The sequence below is a fragment of the Mixophyes fleayi genome, chromosome 1 (genome assembly GCF_038048845.1).
Source record: "Mixophyes fleayi isolate aMixFle1 chromosome 1, aMixFle1.hap1, whole genome shotgun sequence".
In the NCBI taxonomy this organism is placed as follows: Eukaryota; Metazoa; Chordata; class Amphibia; order Anura; family Limnodynastidae; genus Mixophyes; species Mixophyes fleayi.
The window spans coordinates 25,035,891-25,058,945 of record NC_134402.1 but is presented as its reverse complement, the minus strand read 5'-3'; the positions used below and the strand labels follow the sequence as shown (position 1 = coordinate 25,058,945).

The following is a 23,055-nucleotide window of genomic DNA, read 5'->3' as shown; positions in this document are numbered from 1 at the left end:
CACCTAAGCATGCCACACACTGTATAGTCCAGTCAAACCTTGGTTCACTACAACCTTGATTACGTTATGTTAATTAATCCCAACTATAATGTCATTGTTTGCATGTTATATGCTCAACTTTAATAAATATCAACTTATAAAATATTGGGCATTTGGTAATTTTTCAAGTTTTCATGAACAAGTACTTAAAACCTTTTGTTATTGTAAACATGTCTGGTAAGTGCAGTGCAATGGTTGTTTGTCATTTGCATATTGTAACATTCTGATAAAACACTATTCTCTCTTGTTTATTTGACACATTATATTGTTTGCAAATATGATAATGTGACTCGCATTTATAAACTAACAGTGTTAAGCGGCATATCTTTAGTTGGGCGTAAGTATACGCATTTTTAGATGATTTTGAAATACAGCTGTATTTGAGTTGACTTGAGATACATGCAATTCAAAATACACATGTAAGAACAAATGTTTATGTGTATATTCGGAAAGTCAATATTCATACAAATTGTTGCAGTTTTGAAAATAAGTTACCTAAACTGAGTTCAATTATATCAATGGATAGTGTAGATCTCCTAGATATCACTGAGAGGTACTACATTGATAAGAATGACAGGAACACGGTTAACATGGTCATACCCTATTTTGAAAAGACAGAGTAGTATAAAAAGGAGCTGGAATTGCTTTAATTGTAAAGAATAATACAGAAGTAACTTTAATGCACAGAGTACTGCAGACAGGATTGTGAGTGTTTGGGTAACTGCAGAAACTAGTGAGAGTAATAATGTATAGATCACCAGGACAAGATTAAGAATGGCATGGAATATTAATAGAAGAAATCAATGAAATGTCTCTGAAACAAGAGAAAATTAAGGGAGATGTCAATATGCATAAAATGGACTGGAATCTGGCAATTGCTAAATAAGCCAGGATCTCATGACATTGTGGATGACTTGCGTGGGGCATCAAAAAATCAGTTAGGGAACCAACAAGTATTCCTATATTTAGTTTCAGAACTGCAGATGTAGTATAAAATGCATATATTGGAGAGAACCTTGGAAGTAGTGATTTGTAATCTATTGGTCAGCGTGGTTGAATGTAGAGGTAGCAGTACAGCAGAACAGCATCAAAACAAAGGTTTTAGATTTAAAAAGGTTGAATTTAGTCAAATGATAAATCATGTGTGTGAAGCAGGGGGTTTATTTATATGTGAAGAACAGGACCAATCTAATAAACAAAAAATGCATTATTAAAAGAAACAGAACTTTATTCTAGACAACTAATATGATTCTCAAAGAAGTTGAAGTTGTTAGAAGAGCGAAATACAGTTGACACAATCTAACACAATCTTGCGAGTTGATGCATTAATGCAAAGGTCTTTGCCGCCTCTTGTGGGACTAAAGGCCATTTGTGTTGTCTTCTGAAAATCATCATGTTTCCCATCAATGACATAGTTATGCCAATATATAGCAAGTTACAGTGAACGGTTAAAGTTGATGGCTCAAACATTTCCACTGCCTGTGGCTAAAGCTAGGTAAACTGAACAATGATCTGCTTAATTTAATATGCAAACAAATACAATACTATAAGCAAATGCTTATATTAATATTGTTATTTGACCTGCCATAACTGGAAATGTTGTGTTCAGAATGGAAAACCTGGTAAAATTATTAGATCTGTCTTGTTCTTTTACTGAATAAACATCCCATTGATACAAACATTTCATCTGTTTCTGGCAAGCACAAAAAATATTTATATGCTCCCACTCGTAATACCCTACCAAGCTGCAACCAGTTCCTGCAGCTAGCTAACTACTTGCGCCACCTAATTCCTGCCGAACTTTTTCAGTCTTGTTTGATGTGTGTTCTACCAGCGTCTTAGGTAATTTTTGCAGGTAAACGCCCATAGCATCTGAATTATTCACGGTCACGCCTACATAACTCCATGTTCCACCCTTTCCCTCGTACTGGGACGCAAGCTGTCGCAGTGTACACTTGCTTCTGAAAGGCAGAAAGAACTGCAGGGAACAGTTGCTTACTGTAAATGCCCCATTAGTGGAATTGTGAAGGATGCTCCTGAAATGGACTTTGCGTCCGACTCTAAATGAGATCCTATATATTCCAGTTTTTTCCACCATAGTGATTTAACTAGGTAAAACTGTACCAGTCCTACATGCAACAGGTGCCATGAGAAATTGTCTTTACATTATTTCATCTGTTAATTAAAAATCAGATGTTGTAATGGTTAACTGTGCAATACCTATTGTAATAAATCTGTCTTCTGTTAAAATCCCGCTGTGTCTCTGAGAAATCTACACTAAGGACAAACGTAGACAAGATAAACACAGTGAATGGAATTAAACTGATTTAGTATAATGTACGGCATAAATAACCTTGATTCTTGCCTGTTGTCAGCGAACAATTAGATAGGCTAGTGGGTGAGTAGAAAGGTTAAATGGGACATTGAAACTGGAAATTCAGAAAATCATGGCTGAAATAAACAAATCATGGCCAGAATGCCTGCCCATAGCCTTGTTCAGTGTAACTACTGTGCCAAATAGGAATAGCAAGCTGTCTCCATTTGAAATACTTTTTGGAATACTACCAAAGACAGGGTGTTATTATCCACAGCAATTACAACATAAACATGAAGATTTGACTAGCTATATGAGAAGTCTAACTGACCATTTGAACTATTTCATGTTATAGCATTTTCTTCACTTCCAGAGCCTGATTCAGACCTATAGCAACATAAGCTGAAACCTGGCGATTGGGTGTACTTTAAGAAACATGTTAGGAAAACTCTTGAACCAACATTCGAGGGTCCATATCAGGTCTTATTGACCACGCCCACATCAGTGAAACTCCAGAACCGAGACTCCTGGGTGCACGCATCACACTGCAAGAAGATGATTTATGTAGCTGCAGCTGCGGAAGATACTCAAGGATTATTGCAGGCTGGTATAGCAAATCGCACAGGGACACAATGAGATACAATGTTGTGAAGAACCTTTTTTGAAATGGTTGGAAAGTACAAAGGCAAAGAATCAAATAGATCAATGCGGGAATAAAACCAATAGGATACATTCAAACCCATAATGTCACTAGCTACCAGGATAGAACAATAGTCTGTACCAATAAGACACAATTGGGGAGTTATACACTTGAATTGAGAACTAAACTCTATATTCTACAATAACAGCCAAAAGTGGTAACTAATACCATTGTAAGGATACTTTCCACCTGCTTAACAATGGGGGTGAGACAACAAAGAACAGTAATTAAATGGAATATCACTTTCCCAGTAAGCAACCAAAAGAAATGTAAGAGAGAATGGTATGACACCTTACTGGGGGTCACAGCCACAGGAATAGGTATAAAAAACACAATAGATATGGAGGTAATTGATACAAAACTGAGTAAAACAGGAGCTGACATGAGTAAACTGGTACATATGATTGGATGCCTACAGTTTTTATCCCATTAACCAAGAACATACAATGGAATAAAGAGTTTTTACAGTTATTTAACAAATTGGCCCTTGGTACTTTGAGGACAGAGCAAAATATTACTAAATGTATAACTTGGACTCAATGTACCCTCCAATACTTACATCAAAAACAGTAGAAAGATACTGCACAGGAAAAATTGATGGCTGGTAATATATTGTTTTACAGAGTAATTATTAATATAACCAAGCAGTAAAGGTTCAAAATGGACAGGAGGAGAGTGAGGTGCGAAGAGACTTATTGTGCAGGAACTCTGGAAACATACACCATAAAAACAGAAACGCAAGTGTGTAAGTTTATAGTTATGCCTATGATCCTACAGGATGACAATCTATGGACACCTGAATTCAAGGGACATTACATTGATAAAAAGAATAGGACACCTGTCTGCCCACTACAAACTACAGTATTAGAACCATGCTTGCTGCAGCATAACACTAGTGTTTGTGTATGGGCGCTACACCCAAAGGAATATGAGAAACTAATAGAGGTAGCCCCTTAAATGATCTGCTTAATCACATATTATGAAAAAATAATACTAACCTACGGGCTGACCTACCCATTTTCCGGGTGTTTCATGAATATAGAACATTTACAATGGCAAGGAAAAGTGTTGATATTTTATAAGGACCAAATGTCTCAGGTAGACAAAATGTTCAAGTATAATAACCTAAGTCTGCCTCAGTTAACCTTAAATATAGAGGGAATAGTAAAAATTATAAATGAAACAAGAATGCTGAGTGAACATTTAAAGCAGGTAAACTATACTAACAATAACGCAAAAATGGTAATGGTTATAGAAGGTAATGGATTAAAAGCTTTAGCAACCAAACTGAAGGATGATTTAGAGAAACATTGGTGGGATATATTTATCGGATCATCTCCATCTATGACTGGTATACTTAACTTACTAGTACACCCACTTCTCATTATCACTGTGGTATTGGTTATATTGATAGGATGGAACTTGTATTTGTCATGTATGTTCAGAAAAGAAACAGAGATTACAGCAGAGGCATGAAGAAAAGATACTTTTTGAATAATCAGGGGCGGAAATGATGATATCTCTACTAGGTCACGGGTGAATGGTGAAAGACCCATTCTGTCTCACAAGAAACTGTACAAAAAGTAGTCTGCACTGTGTTACATATCACCATTTCAGGCCTTAACATTTTTAACCTTATATATATTATGAAAAGGAGGGAAATTGTGGAGGGACTTTTATGTTCCTCAGCATTAGTGGTAATAATGATATGTGAAGAAGTTAAAAATGTTGGTATTGCCCTAAAAATACATTCAGCATAATCAGCAGAAAAACCAGCTCCAGCCTTAAACTATCTAAAGGACCCCAGATGAAGGCCTAGGACAGGGGAGAACGGATGGTGACATTGGTAGTACTGGCGCCAGCAGAAACTGATAAGAAGAAACCATAAAAGTCACACCAAGAGAACTATCTAGCTTTGTCAGAAGATTTATATTTACTCAGAAAAATATTAATCATGTGCTTCTATCCTATAACCAGATCAAACGCTTTTTCATGTATAAATGTAACCCACTAATAAACGAGCACAGTTCAGTATCCATCTTTGCACAGGGACTGGATATGTCCACGAGGAGTTAAAAAAGCAAACTTAACCATATGTAGGTTGGATATTGATGATCTCTCAGACATAGGGAGAAATGTAACAATGGGGGAGTGTTTTAAAAGTTACTTAGAAAATGGAATTTTGGAAATGGAAGATACGGTAAAAAATAAAACAGCGGCACAACAGTTTGACCATGTGACAAATTAAGTATAAAAATAAAAGTTGGGAAAGTGTATAAAATTCTAAGAAAAACACACACTTACCTAATTTGAGCAGCAAAAGTAAATAGTACATTTGAATTGATAGGCACAAACGAGACACAATGTTGTAAAGAACCTTTATTGAAATGGTTGGAAAGTACAGAGGCAAAGAATCAAATAGATCAATGCGGGAATAAAACCAATACAATAGGATACAATCAAACCCATAATGTCACTAGCTACCAGGATAGACCAATAGTCTGTACCATTAACACACAATTGGGAAGTTCTACACTTGAATTGAGAACTAAATTCTATATTCTACAATAGGAGCCAAAAGTGGTAACTAATACCATTGTAAGGATACTTTCCACCTGCTTAACAATGGGGGTAAGGCAACCAAGAACAGTAATTAAATGGAATATCACTTCCTCAGTAAGCAACCAAAAGAAATGTAAGAGAGAATGACACCTTACTGGGGGTCACAGGCACAGGAATGGGTATAAAACACACAATAGATATGGAGGTAATTGATGCAAAACTGTGCTTCTATCCTATAACCAGATCAAACACTTTTTCATGTATAAATGTAACCCACTAATAAACGAGCACAGCTCAGTATCCATCTTGACATTGGCATGTCTGTGTCTTGTTTACTGATCTCCTGGTTATCTCACTGATATCTGAAGGGACTTGATCAAGGAGAGGTAAATTACATTAACAGTTGAGACAAATATTGTGTTAATTTATATTCAGTGATTTATTATTTGTTCTGACATGTAGTATTGTGAATGTAATTCCAGTTGCTAGTTCTTGTCAGAGCTAAATATAAAGGAATTGCATATAACCTTCTGATTTTTCTTTTTCAGAAACATACCACTTGCAATATGTATATCAATGGTGATTGTAACAATTGGATATGTCTTAACTAACGTGGCATATTATACAGCTATTACAGCAGAAGAGCTGCTACTGTCAAACGCTGTTGCTGTGGTAAGGAAGTAGAAAAGGCAAATGTGATCACTATATTAAGATTTGAGCAGCAATTTGAGATATTGTAATGAAAATGTTTGGTGTACTTTAACATATGTGTAATAGTTAAAACTATGGTAAGGACTTCTCCACTTGGTATAGTATTTACCCCTACCCTTGAACCTTCATCTTTTTGCACATGTAAAACCATTTAGGAGGAGCCATTGAGCTGAGCTGGCCACGGCAGAATACTACCGTCGTCATTGCCCCCTAATTGCGTCATGCCACTGCTTCATTTTTCTAACATACTAACATTTTTCTAACATTTTTCTAACAAGACTTAATGCCCCTTACGGATATCTAATGGTCCTAGAATTGGAATATGTTAGGGTATGTGTATTTATGATATGTTAGGGGAATATATATCATATTACACGTTTACACATGACACAGACCATGGATATGTCTTTGTTAACTACAGTAGATCACATGTTTATTATTTATAATATGTTAAAGTTCTTAATAGGCACTGATTAGCTTCTGTCACTAGGTACCTAGTGTATGTGGTATAATAGACACTCTTTTGTAAATTATAACCTTATTATATGTTGTCTCAAAGTTCTATGACCATATCAACTTTTATACAGTTAGTGGAACTCTTATGCAACTTATAATTTCCCTAAATAATAATATAATAAAGTACAGTTAAATTATATGTAGGATCTATCATTCTTTATAAACATATGTTTATATACACAATACAATTCACCACAGTTTATAAGGTTCTTTGTACATTACAATATGATAAAAACAGACAAAATATAACATTAAAACTAAAAAAAAACAGAAAATAGAATACACTTATTTACTTATATTATATTATTAAAACAGTTTCAAATGCTATTTTACTAGCAGGCACTTAAATTAAGTAATTAAGACTAAATTCTACAGTATGACAACAGTTGATTTTTCAAATCATGACCTTTACTTTTTTCCTAGAAATGAAATTTTATTTGCAACAAACAAAACCACTGACTTAGATACAAAGTGCAAATATTAAGTCATAGTGATAAAATTTCAAATCAATCTCTCTCACACAACAACACTATAAATGCATCTTATGGGAAAGGGCAGAATACAAACGTGACAAGTCAACATATTTTCTTTTTTAAATTGAGTTTTTGTATTGTAAGTTTCTATAGATCTTGATACATGTATGTGAAAATATGGATTTTTAAGCATAATGTAAGTAGAGATGAGCAGTATTTTCTAAACTGTTCCACAATATATTTAACTTGTATCACGTGAGACTACAGGATTTTTTGCATATTTCATCATGTGGAAATTGAGTCTTATTATTATTACTAATTTTATCTTTATTTATAAAGCATCAGCATATTACACAGTATACTTAACACCCAATACACATACACAAAACCATAGTATAGGATTTTGTCGGTGTATTTGTAAAAATAGATTTTTACTTTCATTCATTTGGGAGGAGTATTATATCTGCTGTATTATATAAAGCCTAATAAGAAATATGTATTTTGCTGTCAAAACAAATGCTAGCAAACTTTTCTTGTGCCCATGACCTGGTTGTATGTTTCTAAGCAAATGGGTGGATGTTTGCCTGACATAAGCCACATGTAAACCTAGCGTCTATCCTGATGGTGCAGAACTGGCTGCGCCTTGAGATACCTATGACTCTGCATACAAGCATAAATACGCTATTTTTACGGACACCTACTTTGAGTGTAAATTATACCCAACCTGTGTCCAACTCTGTATCACTCTCGATGCTCATCTCCACAGAGGTGTACTATTACTATAGGAAAAATAATATTCCCCCATTATAAGCTGGCACATGTCCTCCTACAAAACAAACGCTCAAAGCGTATTTTCTCCAACTTCACCACTGCTGTGTCTGTTTCTAACATTGACTGGAAAGAACTGTTTCTAACATTGACTGGAAAGAACCTGTATTACAAACTGACCTAGTACAGTATGGGGCCAATTCAATTCAGCCGCATTATATCACGGCCTGTGCACTATTATGGTTACTAATTTTAAAGTGTGCAGTATTACCATTAATACGGCAATTTTAATGCTGTTTTTAATTAACGGTAATACAATTAGCGCCGCATTATTCCTACACTAACGTGGCCGAATTTAATTCTGCACTTTGCGTTTAAACTTTTCTCAGTTGTCATTGGCAAGTCAAGAAGCAATTGCAGTTGAGGTAGAATTTTCCAGAGCTTTTGAGGCCCCTGGCATAAAACTCCAATTTTACTAGTTGGAGGGAGTGGAGATGTTAAGTAAAATATGCCTTTAAGTCTGTGTAAACAAAATAAAATGCTATAAAAATTATAGATACCAAAAAGTACTATAACTTTATCATATACATTGAAAATTGGATTGTGCTTATTTTAAAAAGCACAATCCGTGCTGGATTCCTTAAAAAAATTTAAGGAATCCAGCATAGGGGACATAGAGGTACAAGAAGTACCAAATCATGACATGTGAAAGAAAGGGACAGTTTGAAAGCACACTTGCTAAATTTAAAAGAATGTATATAGTACTTTAGTCAAAGTAAGTAAATATTTGTCAAAACTTTGTTAGGATTGCTTCTGCTGTAAGCATCAGTAAAATGGGAAAAAAATGGGCATGAGTAAAACTTTCTCATAGAAAATTTCTTTTCAGACATTTGCAGAACGTCTCCTGGGAAAGTTCTCACTGGCAGTTCCCATCTTTGTTGCTTTATCCTGCTTTGGCTCCGTAAACAGTGGTATTTTTTCTGTGTCCAGATGAGATAATAATACCAACAGTAATAGTAATAATAATAATATTTGCATTTCTTAAGAGAAGTAAAAAAAGCAAAAGAATTCTATCCAGGTTTCCCAACAAGAACGGCCATGCGTACATGTATATTTTAACATGGGGTCATACCAAGTTCTTAAAAGTTTTGCAGTCAGTCCCTGACAGAAAACAGCGCCAGCCTATTGTTATAAGATTTTCAAAAGTATAACATGCTATTATTGGACTGCTGCTGGCTTGTACTATACCCTTATCAAATTTATTTTACTGTAGCAGAAAAGGATATCTATTAAGTTTTAACTTTCTATCCTTTTCATTTGTCTTCTCTGTAATAGATCAAGCACTTTATAGTGCTCAAGATTTCATCTGATACCTGACACAAATCTCTAGGAGATGTATATTTCTCTAGTCATCATCAGTAAAAAACAGTTGTCATTACTGAAACAGCTACATGCCATCACTCTATTTTTTTTGTTTATTAATTATGTAGTGTGTCAGGATGAGAGCATAAATCTGATATGCTGAAACAGAATATTGAATGTTAGGACCCAAATAAATCTTTGCATGAATACCTAAATTAACCCGATGTTCAGCTCAGATAAATGTGTGACCAAATGAGCCCAGGAGGAGGTAATTGAGTTAGGCAAACCCTTTGTGCAGAGACCAGCTTAAGATGTGCAGATCACAGACATCCATTGTATTTGATCATGTATTTCCCTAGCTAATTGACTTCCTTTCAATAGGTAGAGTAAACACAAACTAACTCCTGGGTGTAAATTGGAGAGCCATATGCCTAGGTGCAAATCTTGGAAACTCTGGTATAAAAATCTGCATGGTCTTTATGCAGGTATATTGAAATATGACCTTCAAAGGAAAATGTTGTCATAGTTCATATTTTGGGGAAATCTGGATGGCACTCTGTACTGAGGGGCAAAAACCACACAAGGGTCTTAAAACATAGATACCAACTACACCGGGAACAACCATAGTCACATGTATTCCAGGATGAGACTGGATATTGTTGTAATCTCATCATATTTGGTATTTAAACGTGCGGGTGATTATGACCGGATTATTGAGGGGGGTGTTATTTCTCTGAGATATATCTGTGAAGAATTACCAACAGGTCAAAACTTAGGAATAGTTTGACCAAACCTGAGGTAACACCCAGGGGACATTTCCGCCCCCACATTAGCATTCACACTGCCCCTGTGAATGCCGTCCCATTTGAGTTTGCTTAAAAATCTGTGTTCTGAGGGAAAAACTGTCAGACTTTTGGGGAAATCAAGATACATTGATAAGCTGTCCATCTTCCTAGCCAAATTCTCCTTGGCCAGAATGCAATTCATGTAAGTGCAAATCTGAATGTAATCCTTTTTATTTTAAACTGTTTTTGCTTGTTATGTCAATATATTAATTGTTTATTCATTATATTTCTTTATATCTGAATGCCCTGTATTTTCGTATATTAAATCTAAAATTTAATAAGTTGCGTCCTTGATACTCTATCAGATTCCTTAGCCTGTTTAGAAGAGATTGCTTGTCCAGGTTGCCCTGTGTGTGATTTGTTGATACATTTGATTAACAAGCTGTGTGTGCTGGTGTGGGTCTTGCTAGTTTGTGGAACTAGAAGCCTGTGTGCCAGTGTGGGACAGTATATTGGGGTCCTATTGCCCGTGCCCAATAGGTGGTGGCTGAACCTTGAAGTGTCTGGGGGGTGTGAGAGCGCTGTGTTTGGGGGCGATTCCGTAGGTCTAGAACCTGTGTGATAGGTGAGAGAGACTGCGGGCTGAAATCGTGTATGACCTCATACAGCAAACACCCCAAAGTCATGGCAGCTGGGAGCGTGTTCGTGACATAGTGTTACTAGCTTATAAAAAGTTAGCCAATGATAATGATAAATTCAAGTTTATTAGTGCCACATGCTTTGATCCATCATTTCAACACTACCAGCATGACTAATTAATTCAGATCAATGAGGAACTTAGCTACTTGGCAAACTCCACTGATCTGTTGTTCTGTAGATAAACAGCCACAAGCATTGTTATCTGCACTTCTCTCTGTCAGACAATGACTGCACATATGTTTCAGATTAAATCCGAATCCATATGATTACATTTTTATAGGGTGTGGTGATAGTCTTGTAACCCACATATGATCATGTCTGTCAGATTTGTCAATCTGACCAACCAAAATGACACTGTGGGCCTCATTTAGATTCGGACGCAATGTGCATCTAAGACGTGTAGGAGTGGTAGTGTGCCGCAGCTTGGTAGGGTATTATGAGTGGGATGCAACCCCAGTTGCCATCCCACTCGTAATACTCTGCCAAGCTGTGAGCAGTTTGTGCAGCTAGCTAACTATTTGCGCCACCTAATTCCTTATGCACATTTTTAGCCCTGTTTTGACGTGTGTTGCGTCTGCGCCTTACTGCGTCCAGGATTTACTTACAAGGTCACGTCCCCCTGTGTCTATATTATACAAGTTCACGCCTTAACAATTCCGCGTTCCGCCATTTCCCTCGTAGTAGGCCTGCAAGCTGTCGCATGTGTAAATTGCGTCCGAGATGCAGGCAGATATGGTGCTTGCTGCACATGCGTGATAGTGGTTTTGTGGTCCATGCGCCTAAAACGGACTTTTCAACCGACTCTAAATGAGGCCCTGTGTGTATAGATTTTGTGATGCATTTATTGTCTCGTTGAACAGCTTTAGATAACACTGCTTCATTGCTTTTAGGTTTATTGTCCAAGGATATAATAAACTAGCTTACATACTACAATATTGATCTTAACACCTTCTGCATTGAAGGAGTGTCACTTAATGCAGATTGTGCAATATTGATGGTGTGGTCTGCCACCTTCTAAAGTGATGAAAGTGTCAGATCTTGGGCTCTAGCTTAGTCCACTCCACAATGTTGCTATGGGAATGTAGTGCAGTTACAGGTATGTGACAAGGTGAGTGCTTAAAGTGTAAGGTGCTCAATGGAGCCATTAGTCCATCTCTAGGTCAAATAAGCACATATAAGTATATTGTAAACGATTTATGCAATACAAAACAAACAACATAGATTCTATTTTTATTTAATGATAACATAATATATAAGTGTTCCATTGTTGATAATATATGAGCATACTCAGGTAAACAGCAGTAAATACTGTTAAAATAAATGCATTATTCAACATTTTTTCCATTAGGATATTCTATGTTGCTTCCCGAGAGGGTCACCTTCCAGAGATCCTCTCTATGATTCATGTACACAAGCATACTCCATTACCAGCTGTTATTGTTTTGGTAAGTTAAATAACATATTTAACTATTCTTATTTATTAATAATTATTTTACAGTGCATTGAAATAAATTTTATTAACATTTGTCCAAAATCTTATGCTTTGTAATAACATTTTACAATTCTTTCTTGCATCTATCAAAATGTTTACCCAGATGCTCACATTATCAAGCAGATTATTCAATTATCATGTAATACCTGACTATATATTCCTAAGGCTTTACATGTACACATATTGCATTGAAAAATGCAGCATAGGGTCCAGTACTTCTTCCAGATTTTAATCTATTGAGTGCTTGAAAGAAGTACTGAGAATAATATCAGGGCATTAATCATAGTGATGTATTGATCCCTGAATCAAGGCTGCTTAAGCTGTGCTCACCACCAAGTGAACAAGGCATAAGGCACTGCCCCATCTGAAATACAAATCTACCTGTAAATACATAAGGAAGTTCATGAATTTTTAAAATATTATGAGATATTTTGATTACTATTAATTTACATTTGCAAGAACAATTTTGGACAAACCATTATTTTTCACATATCTCTCATATATAGAAAATTGGGGTCCAAAAGACATTTCCCTATATTACATGAAGTTAAGAGTGACTGTAGTCCCTCTGGTTTACTTCAATAGAGATTGTGAAGATACCGGGTTTTCTGGCCCAATTCTACCCACTTCACGCTGGCTGGCCACCCACGGGTGCCGTTCTATGCCAGAGAAGTCTACCCAGTACCTTCTAGGAATCGATGGTCTTCTCGTAATCTGCTTTGTTTCGTTATGCATCTGGCTGGTTATTGCAACAACACTTTTTTGTTGACCCAGACCTAAAGAACAAACTTTTCGCCCCTTACTCTCTAGCAGCCCTACTACATACACCCCCACACCCTCTCCGTCCTCAGATAGTAAATATCGCTTTATTCTGGGACACGCTTCGTGCATGGCACGCGATTAATAAGAAATTAGACAGAGCTTTTAACGTCACTAAATATAATACTATATGGGGCAACCCCACTTTTGAGTCTGGAATAGGAACAAAAATTTCCACATTATGTGAGAAACAGAATGGTTACAAGGTTATCACACTCATTTCGTCACAGAGATGAATAGAACAAACTATTCAGAAACAAGTGGAGATTTAGGTGTATGAGAAAAAGAGAATGTGTTTTTCAAAAATGGTCTCCCCCTTTAAATATAAATATTGAGCCATTTTGTTGGCACCATCTATTTATTGCTTCCATTGAATGAGGTTTCTGATACAGACACTAGTAGTAGAATAACATTTTATAGCTCTACTATTTCTAGTAGTTCTCCATTCTTTGTGAGAATAACTTCAGTGTTATTTATTTGTTCATTCAGTATTATTTATAATGTAAAAACCTGATAAAATGGACATAACATGTTGTTCATCTTGTTGATTTATAGCAACAACCCTTTTTTGTTAACTCAGACCTAAAGAACGAACTTTTCGCCCCTTACTTTTTAGCAGCCCTATTACACACACACCCTCTCCCTCCTCAGATAGCAAATAGCAGTTTATTCTGGGACACGCATCACGCATGGCGCGCGACTAATAAGCAATTAGACGTCACTAAATATAATTCTTTATGGGGCAACCCCACTTTTGAGCCTGGAATAACAACAAAAATTTCTTGAAGTGCAAAGATTAGGGGATTTCTTCTATTAGGGATGTGTTTGATTCTGGATGATCTTTATATTCTTTTCAACAATTATCTCAGAAACACTCATTAGATAATAAAAAGTTCTACTTGTACCTCTAAGTTCGTCATTTTATCATGATGATGACGCTCAATAAAACCAGATGGCCAAAATCTGACAAGCTAGAAAGTTTATTACATTTTCTCAAAACCAACAAATTTAGAATTAGATATTTGTACCAGGATCTCATATACTGTGATAATTATAGACTCTGAAGTCACACACTCCAAGGTTGGAGTTGTGATATCCCTTCATTAACGAATCTAGATACTTTGATGAAGTATCAAGATAAAGCATTAAAATGCTTAACCTCAACGAAATTACAAGAAGTACACATCAAAATGTTGCAAAGAGCTTATATATAGGATCACAAAAAAAACATTTTATATTAGAGGAAAGAGGTTTACGCCCAAAATGCAAGCAAGGTCTGGCTAACTTTTACCAAAATTTTTGGGAGTGCAGGAAAATATCTCGCTTTTGGAAAACATCACTGGCTTTTCTGAATTCTATTTTTAAGATCACGCTATACAGAGAATCCATCCCATTACTGTTTTGTAACTTCAACACTTGGGAAGGCTTGCCTTCTTTTAATATTATTCCAATTTTAACAGTAGATTTGACAGTGACAAAAAAGCAATCTTGCGTAACTGGACTTCCACTTCTCCTCCATTTTTAAAAGATGTACAATGGGAATTAGTAGAATTTCTCTTTTTTGATAGACGTGCAGCCTTTCCAGACATTTAAAAAGTAGTGCTTAAATTTCATTCTAAGGGGGGTCCTTATGTGGAGTAGTTACCAAAATCCCAACAAGATGACATTCTCCAAGTGTTTGAATCTACTAATGGTCCTTATATAGGCGTCTGGGTTCAGATGATTAATGGTTTGTTTTTATTTTTCTGGTCCTTCATAAATAACTTGTGCAATGTAATATTTTACGTAACTTGGGTTATGTGACAATATCTTCAACTCCCCTCTCTCACTCTTCCTCCCCCTCCGTCAATATCCAATATCCATTATTTGCTGTCTAATATCCTATTAAAATAAATTCATCGTTTTCCAATAAGTATTGTCTATGCGATTTGTGTGGTTCCAAAGCACAAGCAATTTATTTAGCAAAAAGCAAAAGTTGGGCAATTCAATAAACAAGTACAATACAGCCGATACCAAATACATACATACGCTGCACTCTCTGCTGGATCCAGCTAGACAGTCCTTCAGTCCAGAAGACTGTGGTCAGGGATGACTGTTTTTCTGGTTCCAAGGAGCTGTATATAAAAAGTTAGTGATACAGTGAAAACAATACAGATTGGCATTGGCAATACAGTGTTGGCTTGCTTCCATAGGTTCAGGCTTCAGGAGGGTCCAGTGCAATGCAGGTCATTGGCCAGTTCAAACAAACCCCTCCAAGTGTGGGGGTCAACATTCCACGGATGGGGGTCTGCTCTCCAGATGATGCATACTTAGTTTTTCCGCCAAGAACTAATTCAAACTGGTCTATTAGCATTACACTGACAATATCATATCAATCATTTATTCCCTATCATCGATAACTAGCGCACACAATATGCAATCCTTTCGGTGAATGAACCGAACAACTTCAGATAAATAGGGGATTAGAAAGATACCAAACATGACATGTTTCCAATGACCTGAACCTAAAATATCACTAAAGTGTACATATAACCTTATAATATATAGCTATAAACCAAATAACATCTGCTCATAAACGACTGTGGAATGGAATCATTATAAATATGAACTATATATATATATATAAATGGGAAAGTGTGAGTGTAAGCGTGCGTGCTTTATCGTGCGATTGCGCCATGATACGTAACATGTCGCGTACTGATGGCAATCGCCCGGTAAAACAATATTAATCAATATACTTTCTTTCATCCAATTATACAACTTTGACAATCCATTATCCAATTTCCAATCCCAAGCACACAATATGAGATAGACAATACGAAACTTTAAAACAAATGTTTGCAGTGTGTAAAATGTAGTACAATTATTGTAGAAGAATGAATGATGTTTACCTGATGCTTTCAGTTTTATTCTGATTATGCTAATTTAAGTTATGTTTGTTAATAAGTGGATATTCACTTAACGAAGACATATACATTTCAACTTCAATCTCCAACTTTTCATTTTTCACTATGTGATTATCTGACATGTATGTGTGGATATATGTGGGTATATGTGTCTATTATATATGTCGCTATTTGAAAAAGAAAATATGTATTAAATATCTACTGTTTTTTCTTTTTTGTATTTGAAAATGCAAATAAAAAGTTTTGAATAATAAATGTGGAATGGTACGCACAATTCAAACCTGCAATAGATATTTGTGTTCTCTACCGGACTACGCATAGCTAACCACCTGAAAGAGAAAGAAAAAGCTGGATTTGTTAAAAACCATCAACATTCACTTATTATTACTAATATGTATGTGTATACTAGCAATTAAGTTTGACTTAAAACAATGATTTATATTTTGCACTCCTTTACTCTGATCCACACCAGTCCATAAAATGAAACCACAAAGTTTAAGGCCCTCACCAAACCTTCATTGCAACTCTCCCTCTGATATCTCTGAGATGATCCATTGGCCCCTACACACCTCTCCTCGGGCACTGTGCCCCCATAGTAGGATGGGAGGCAGATATCCTCTGCTCCTGTTGGACTGGGAGTGTGACATCATAACCCAGCACCACACTCCAAGCCCACTGACTTCTTACTGACATTGAGGATCAGCAGCCAGCAGCAGGACATTATGTCATTCAGTAAGTATTTTAGGGCCCCCTAATCTTAGGGCACCCTGGATTCTCCTATTGGCATCGCGGTTTCTATTACTGAATCCTGTATACACAGAACTCTGGGCCCATCTGCTAGCCACACCTTGTCTACACAAAGCATTATTTAGCTACACTGGCTCACAGTGCAGAATATAATGTCCCTGTATCCTCCTCAGGAAAAAAACACACAACTTCTTTTTTACAAGAAAAGAGGTTTGACAAACTCTCTGTGCAAGAGTTACCTCTCTTTATTTTGGTACCTGAGGCACAGGGCTACTTTACTTAATCCTCTGTGCATGTCATAAAGATAATGGTAATGTTGAAGTCCGAGTATTGGTACATTCACTAAGAAGGACAAAATCTTGTCAAACTATAAATAAATAGATTTAATTATGGTGAAAAAATATAATTTGTGATCGATGATAATCAAATATTTATAGTTATCGACTGTTGCTTTAAACAGTGTGTCATCGTTCTCTGGAGACCTCAACTTGTTCATGTTGCTTAGGAAGAAAATTATAAATCATTAGTATAGCATTACTTTTGCCTCTTTCATTATTTTATTGCATTTGAAGTCCATGCAGCATCACGCTGATATCAGTTTCACTGGCAGATTTGTGCATCTGCTCCTGGTATTTAACTCTCGGTGGCAACAAAGTAAATCACTTCTTATTAGTGTGTGTTCCCTGGGATTGTATGGATGGAAAGCAACTGATTACTTCAGGCTTCTTCCTAGACATGAAGTCTTTTGAAGCAGAGGTATGACTAATAAAATCTAAATTTGCTTGATTGCAAGTGAAGTAAAGCTCTATGGTCTGAGAATTTGCAATGGGCTCATCAGAGGCACCACTGTAATGAAGGACACAAACAAGTGTACACATTTGTAATGGGAAGAAAACTAGTTGGTAAATGGATTCTGTGGTTAAAAGTGTGTTTTACAGGCAGAAGGCAAGGTATAAAAACATGTACATAGAGAAATGACTGGAAAATAAAACAGTGCAGTGCATATTCTATATAGTAAGCATATCAAATACTTGTGTCTAGCACTAAGACAAAAAGCAAAAATCATAAATTATGCCTACAAAATGAATTCTCTCTCATTTTAAATATTTCTTAAGGAATAAAACATTGTTTATATTAATTTCACTATTTTCAAAAATAATAATATTAAAACCATTATTTCAAAAGCATTATTTTAAAATAGGGGTTGCTGTCCTCATATTTCACATGAAAGAAAATAAACTCTGGAGTCATTTTTACGGTTTCTTGTAGCAGATAGATGATATGGGCCTAGTGTCTGTGGCGGAACTAACATTGGTGCAGCAGGTGCGATGCACTGGGGCCCATGGAGATAATGGGGCCCGCTGCATGGGGAAATAGCCAGCACAGCCACCCAGAAGTGCTCATTGTAACTGAGCAACCAGCAGGACAAGCAGCACAGAGTGGTGGCACATCCCTGTGCTCACTGTTCCTGAAAGTATGACACTATATAAGCGGCACAAAGTGTGGCTACCTTTAGCCTTTTTTAAAAAAGCTACTTAGTATGTCAGAATTCATTTTATTATTTTTGGCTTGTAGAATATTTTTAAGTGAGACCATCTGTTGTTTGGAGGAGCCAGTGCAAGGGATAATCCTAGTGATCTAGGAGATGCATGTGGTGCATGTGTGAACCAAAAGCTTTATTTCTATATTTCTTTAAATTAGATTTAACAGTTTTTCAAATCACAAGTGAAATAATTAGTACCACACACCTGTACTCAAACAAGGACCTGTGGAAAACATGCACTGTTAGGCAGTGTCGGACTGGGGCATGAAGGGCCCACCGGGGGACTGCAACGTTAGGGGCCCACCAGAGGGGGTGTGGCCAGCCATCATAAAGGCGAGACCAGACACTAAAGGGAGAGTGGTCAGCCCACGAAGGACAGCTAGTACCATAGTGTAGTATATAAAGAATGTAGTGTGCTCATCCTTCTCTTTTAAAATGACAGGCTGACTGCGCACTTAATTACTAACCTGCTCATGCTCCTCTGGGCGGTTGGATATCCGGAACTCCTACTCTCATCTGCCCTGCTCAAAGTGAAAAACACAATACCGCGCAGGTTCAGAGAGCCCAGACGCGACTCTCTACACCTGTGTGATAGTGTGTTTAACGGGAGTGTTTGGCAAAAACGGGGAGCGGGGGGGGGGGAGGAGTTGCGCTCTACCCCTACTGTTGCAAGAGCAGCATTAACACAGGTTATCCCTCTCTACGAACTAATAATATACTGAAAGTTAAGCGCTCATTGACTTATGTATTATTCCAAGTGTAATGCTGATAATAAAATTTGTATTCTTTTATCTTGAATACAATTCGTATTTTTCTATATCTTTGTCACTCACCGGACCGTGAGTGCCTCTTCTCGGACATTTAGGAACCGTGGCCGTCCACCATCCTGAGGGTCTGCGCATGCGCAGCCCTTTTCTATACTTCAGTGTATACCCCTTTAACTTAATTGGCAGATCAGGCAACCTCCCTATATTAAGCACCTGTGGTCACTACCACGTTGCCTGATCTTGGAGTCTCATTCCTCATGAGTCTCTGAAGGTGTTCCTGTATTACTTGTGTATTCAGTGCTGCTGATTCCTGTGGTTTCCTAACCACTTCTACTACTGTGGTTCCATACCACTTCTACCATCAACTATATCTAAGTGACTGTTTACTCATTGCTATCCGCTGCCTCCGTGCACTCCAGCTTTTACCTCACTCACCTGCTTCTCATCAAGTCTGTTTGCTGATTTCTATCCGCTGCCTCCGTGCACTACAGTCTCCTGCTTGCAACTCGCCTGTGTTCAACATCGTGACTGCCAGCTGACTACTATCCGCTGCCTCTGTGCACTACAGTCTCCTGCTTGCAACTCGCCTGTGTTCAACATCGTGACTGCCAGCTGACTACTATCCGCTGCCTCTGTGCACTACAGTCTCCTGCTTGCAACTCGCCTGTGTTCAACATCGTGACTGCCAGCTGATTACTATCCGCTGCCTCCGTGCACTACACTCTCATCTCATCTTTGCTGTGGCTTCCTCGAGACTGCCGCTTTTCATTACCATCTGCTACACTTCGTGATCTACAGCTCCTGCCCTGCGCTGCACTCCTGTTTCCCATCGCTGTTGGTTCCTGTGGTTGCTACTGGTTACCTCCGTGTGCCGCTGAGTCCTGCCGCTGTGGTCAGCGCTATCGTCCATCTCCTGCTGATCCACTCTCCACGCCTTCACGTGTTCCACTGGCCTCTACCCTCCTGTCAGCATTGGATTTGTATCTCTTCTACTACCCTCTGCTGGATCATCTCCATTATCCTGGGTTTCCTATGAGTCCAGTTCCACGTGTTGCTGACTCCTGTGGATTCGTGTCCCTGTCGGTCTACTCACCTGTGCGCTGCACCTGCTAGTCCGCTGCTTCTCCTATCCAGGGACTTCCTATCCAGTCGGTCTCCAGCCGCTCAGGTACCGCTGCAATCCCATCTGACTGCTACTGCTGAACCACGGTATGCATACTTCTCATTGACTGTGCTGTGTATTGCATATCTTGCTGGACTGTGTTTGGTTCTCTCTGGAGTCTGCTATCCGCTGAGTCTATTGTCATCATTGACTGTGTTATCATTGTGCTGGACTACTTCAAGAGACTTTCTAGATTGCAGACCTGATCAGTCATTTACATATATATATACCTATATTGTGCATATTACTGTGGATCGTGTATAAGGTGCCTGTGTATATCCTGTGTTGCAGTCTTCCCCCGTGCACCTCCTCACATATATATGCAGTGGTACAACTTGCTGATGTCAGACCACTGATCCCTGTTCCCGGTATCACCTGTTCCATTATCCTCTCACATAGCAGTGGTACAACTTGCTACCGCAGACCACTGACTACCTGGATACCTCCACTTGGATTCCACTCCTTCACTCAGACAGCGGCACAACTTGCTACCCGCAGACCGCTGACTCTCATCACCTCCTTGTCTCTGTTGGACATTCCTCCTCACTATAGCAGTGGTACAACTTGCTATCGCAGACCACTGACTACCTTCACGTGTCCTTGTCCATACAGTTCCTTGTGTATCATTACCTCATTATTACCAGTGTTGCTAGTCATAGACTTTCCTGAGCATCTCATCGGTCATCATTTCATGTTCCGTGATCACCCAGCTACCAGAGTACCCTATTACCATCTACCTTGCTCTGGTAAGCCTACCATCTGGTGATCCCTGGGTAAAGACTCCTAGTGCCCGTGACAGTAAGATCAGGCCATGACAGACCCAGATGTGGAACCTACCGCCAAAGAGATGCTGCAACATCTGGTTAGCCGTGTGGAGCAACAGGATGCCCGCCAACAGCTGTTACTTCAGTGTTATCAGTCATTAACCTCCCAAGGAACATCTGGACAGACTGTGACAGCTACTACTGAAGCTCCTGTGCTTTCCTCCGTTTCCCCATTGCCATCCCAGGTGTCTATAGCTTCCACGCTTCACCTGCCTACTCCGTCAAAGTACGATGGAGACCCCAAAACTTGTAGGGGTTTCCTTAACCAATGTTCAGTCCATTTTGAGCTCCAACCTCAAAATTTTTCTACCCATCGTTCCAGAGTGGCCTATCTTATCTCTTTGTTTTCAGGACAAGCCCTGGCTTGGGCCTCCCCTCTGTGGGAGAGGAACGATCCAATATTACAAGATAGTGCCAAATTCATTTCTACATTCCGAAGTGTGTTCGATGAACCAGGTCGTGTGACCTCCGCTGCTTCCAGCATCCTCCGTCTGCGACAAGGATCTCATACTGTAGGCCAGTACGTCATTCAATTTAGGATCTTAGCCTCTGAACTTCAGTGGAACACTGAAGCCCTAGTTGCCGCCTTCTGGCAGGGGCTTTCCGATAAAATTAAAGATGCACTGACTACCCAAGAGCTTCCTTCGTCACTTGAAGATTTGATCTCTCTATGCCATCGTGTTGATATGAGATTTCGTGAAAGAGAGGCTGAGAAAACTACTTCTGCTAAAGCACCTTTTCGCTCTAACCCTCAATTTCGTCCAGTGTCACCCGCTGTGATTCCCATGGAGATTGGACGTTCCAAGTTATCTTCTGAGGAGAGGAAACGAAGAGTCAAGAATAGACTCTGTATCTATTGTGCTGATTCCACTCATGTCCTCAGCTCCTGCCCTAAGAGATCGGGAAATGCCAGGCCCTAACTAGTTCTGGAGAGGTGAAGTTAGGGTCCCTGGAGTCCTCTCCATCGTCTATGAAATCTAAAGTCTGCGCTTTTGATGTGACTATTTCCTTTGCTACCAAGACCTTTGAGTCACAGGCATTGATTGATTCCGGAGCAGCAGGAAATTTTATTTCCAAATCGTTAGTTAATCAATGGTCTCTACCAATGATTACCTTAAAAACTCCCATTACTGTGACGGCTATCGATGGATCACGTCTCATCAACGGTCTCATCACCCAGAGTACGTCTCCAGTAACCCTTCAGATTGGTGCTCTGCATCATGAAGAGATATCGTTTTTAATTCTTCCTGTTACGACAAGTCCGATTGTTCTAGGTCTTCCATGGCTTCAGTGTCACTCTCCCCAGATTGACTGGCGCACCCCTCAAGTCACGTCTTGGGGGCCTGAATGTCACCATCATTGCCTTTCCCAAGTCATTCCTCTCAAGGTACAGCAAGCTTCCATTTCAGCTATTTCCCCGGGACTCCCTCCTCAATATGCTTCATTTACCGATGTTTTTGATAAAGCTCAGTCTGAACGTCTTCCTCCTCATCGTTCTTGGGATTGTCCGATTGATCTTCTTCCTGGCAAGACTCCTCCCAGAGGCCGGGTCTATCCACTCTCGTTACCTGAAACTCAAGCTACATCTGAATATATACGGGAGAACCTCCAGCGTGGGTTCATTCGACCTTCCACCTCGCCCGCTGGAGCTGGGTTCTTCTTTGTCAAAAAGAAGGATGGATCATTACGCCCTTGTATAGATTTTCGTGGACTCAATGCCATTACTATCAAGAACCGGTATCCCATTCCGTTGATCACTGAGCTATTTGACCGCATCAAGGGAGCCCGTATTTTTACTAAGTTGGATCTTCGTGGTGCTTACAATTTAATCAGAATTCGTTCCGGTGACGAATGGAAGACGGCGTT

The 23,055-nt window shown here is 38.5% G+C and overlaps 1 protein-coding gene across 1 annotated transcript in view; it reads left to right on the top strand.

The window, feature by feature from the left end:
* Window positions 1-23,055, top strand: part of LOC142109131 (cystine/glutamate transporter-like) — a 129,446-nt gene that overhangs the window by 76,471 nt on the left and 29,920 nt on the right. Inside the window, exons 7-9 of the mRNA XM_075193226.1 lie at window positions 6,164-6,287; window positions 8,970-9,075; window positions 12,280-12,374. Of these exons, the coding sequence (XP_075049327.1) occupies window positions 6,164-6,287; window positions 8,970-9,075; window positions 12,280-12,374 (325 nt within the window). The remainder of the gene's footprint in view (window positions 1-6,163; window positions 6,288-8,969; window positions 9,076-12,279; window positions 12,375-23,055) is intronic.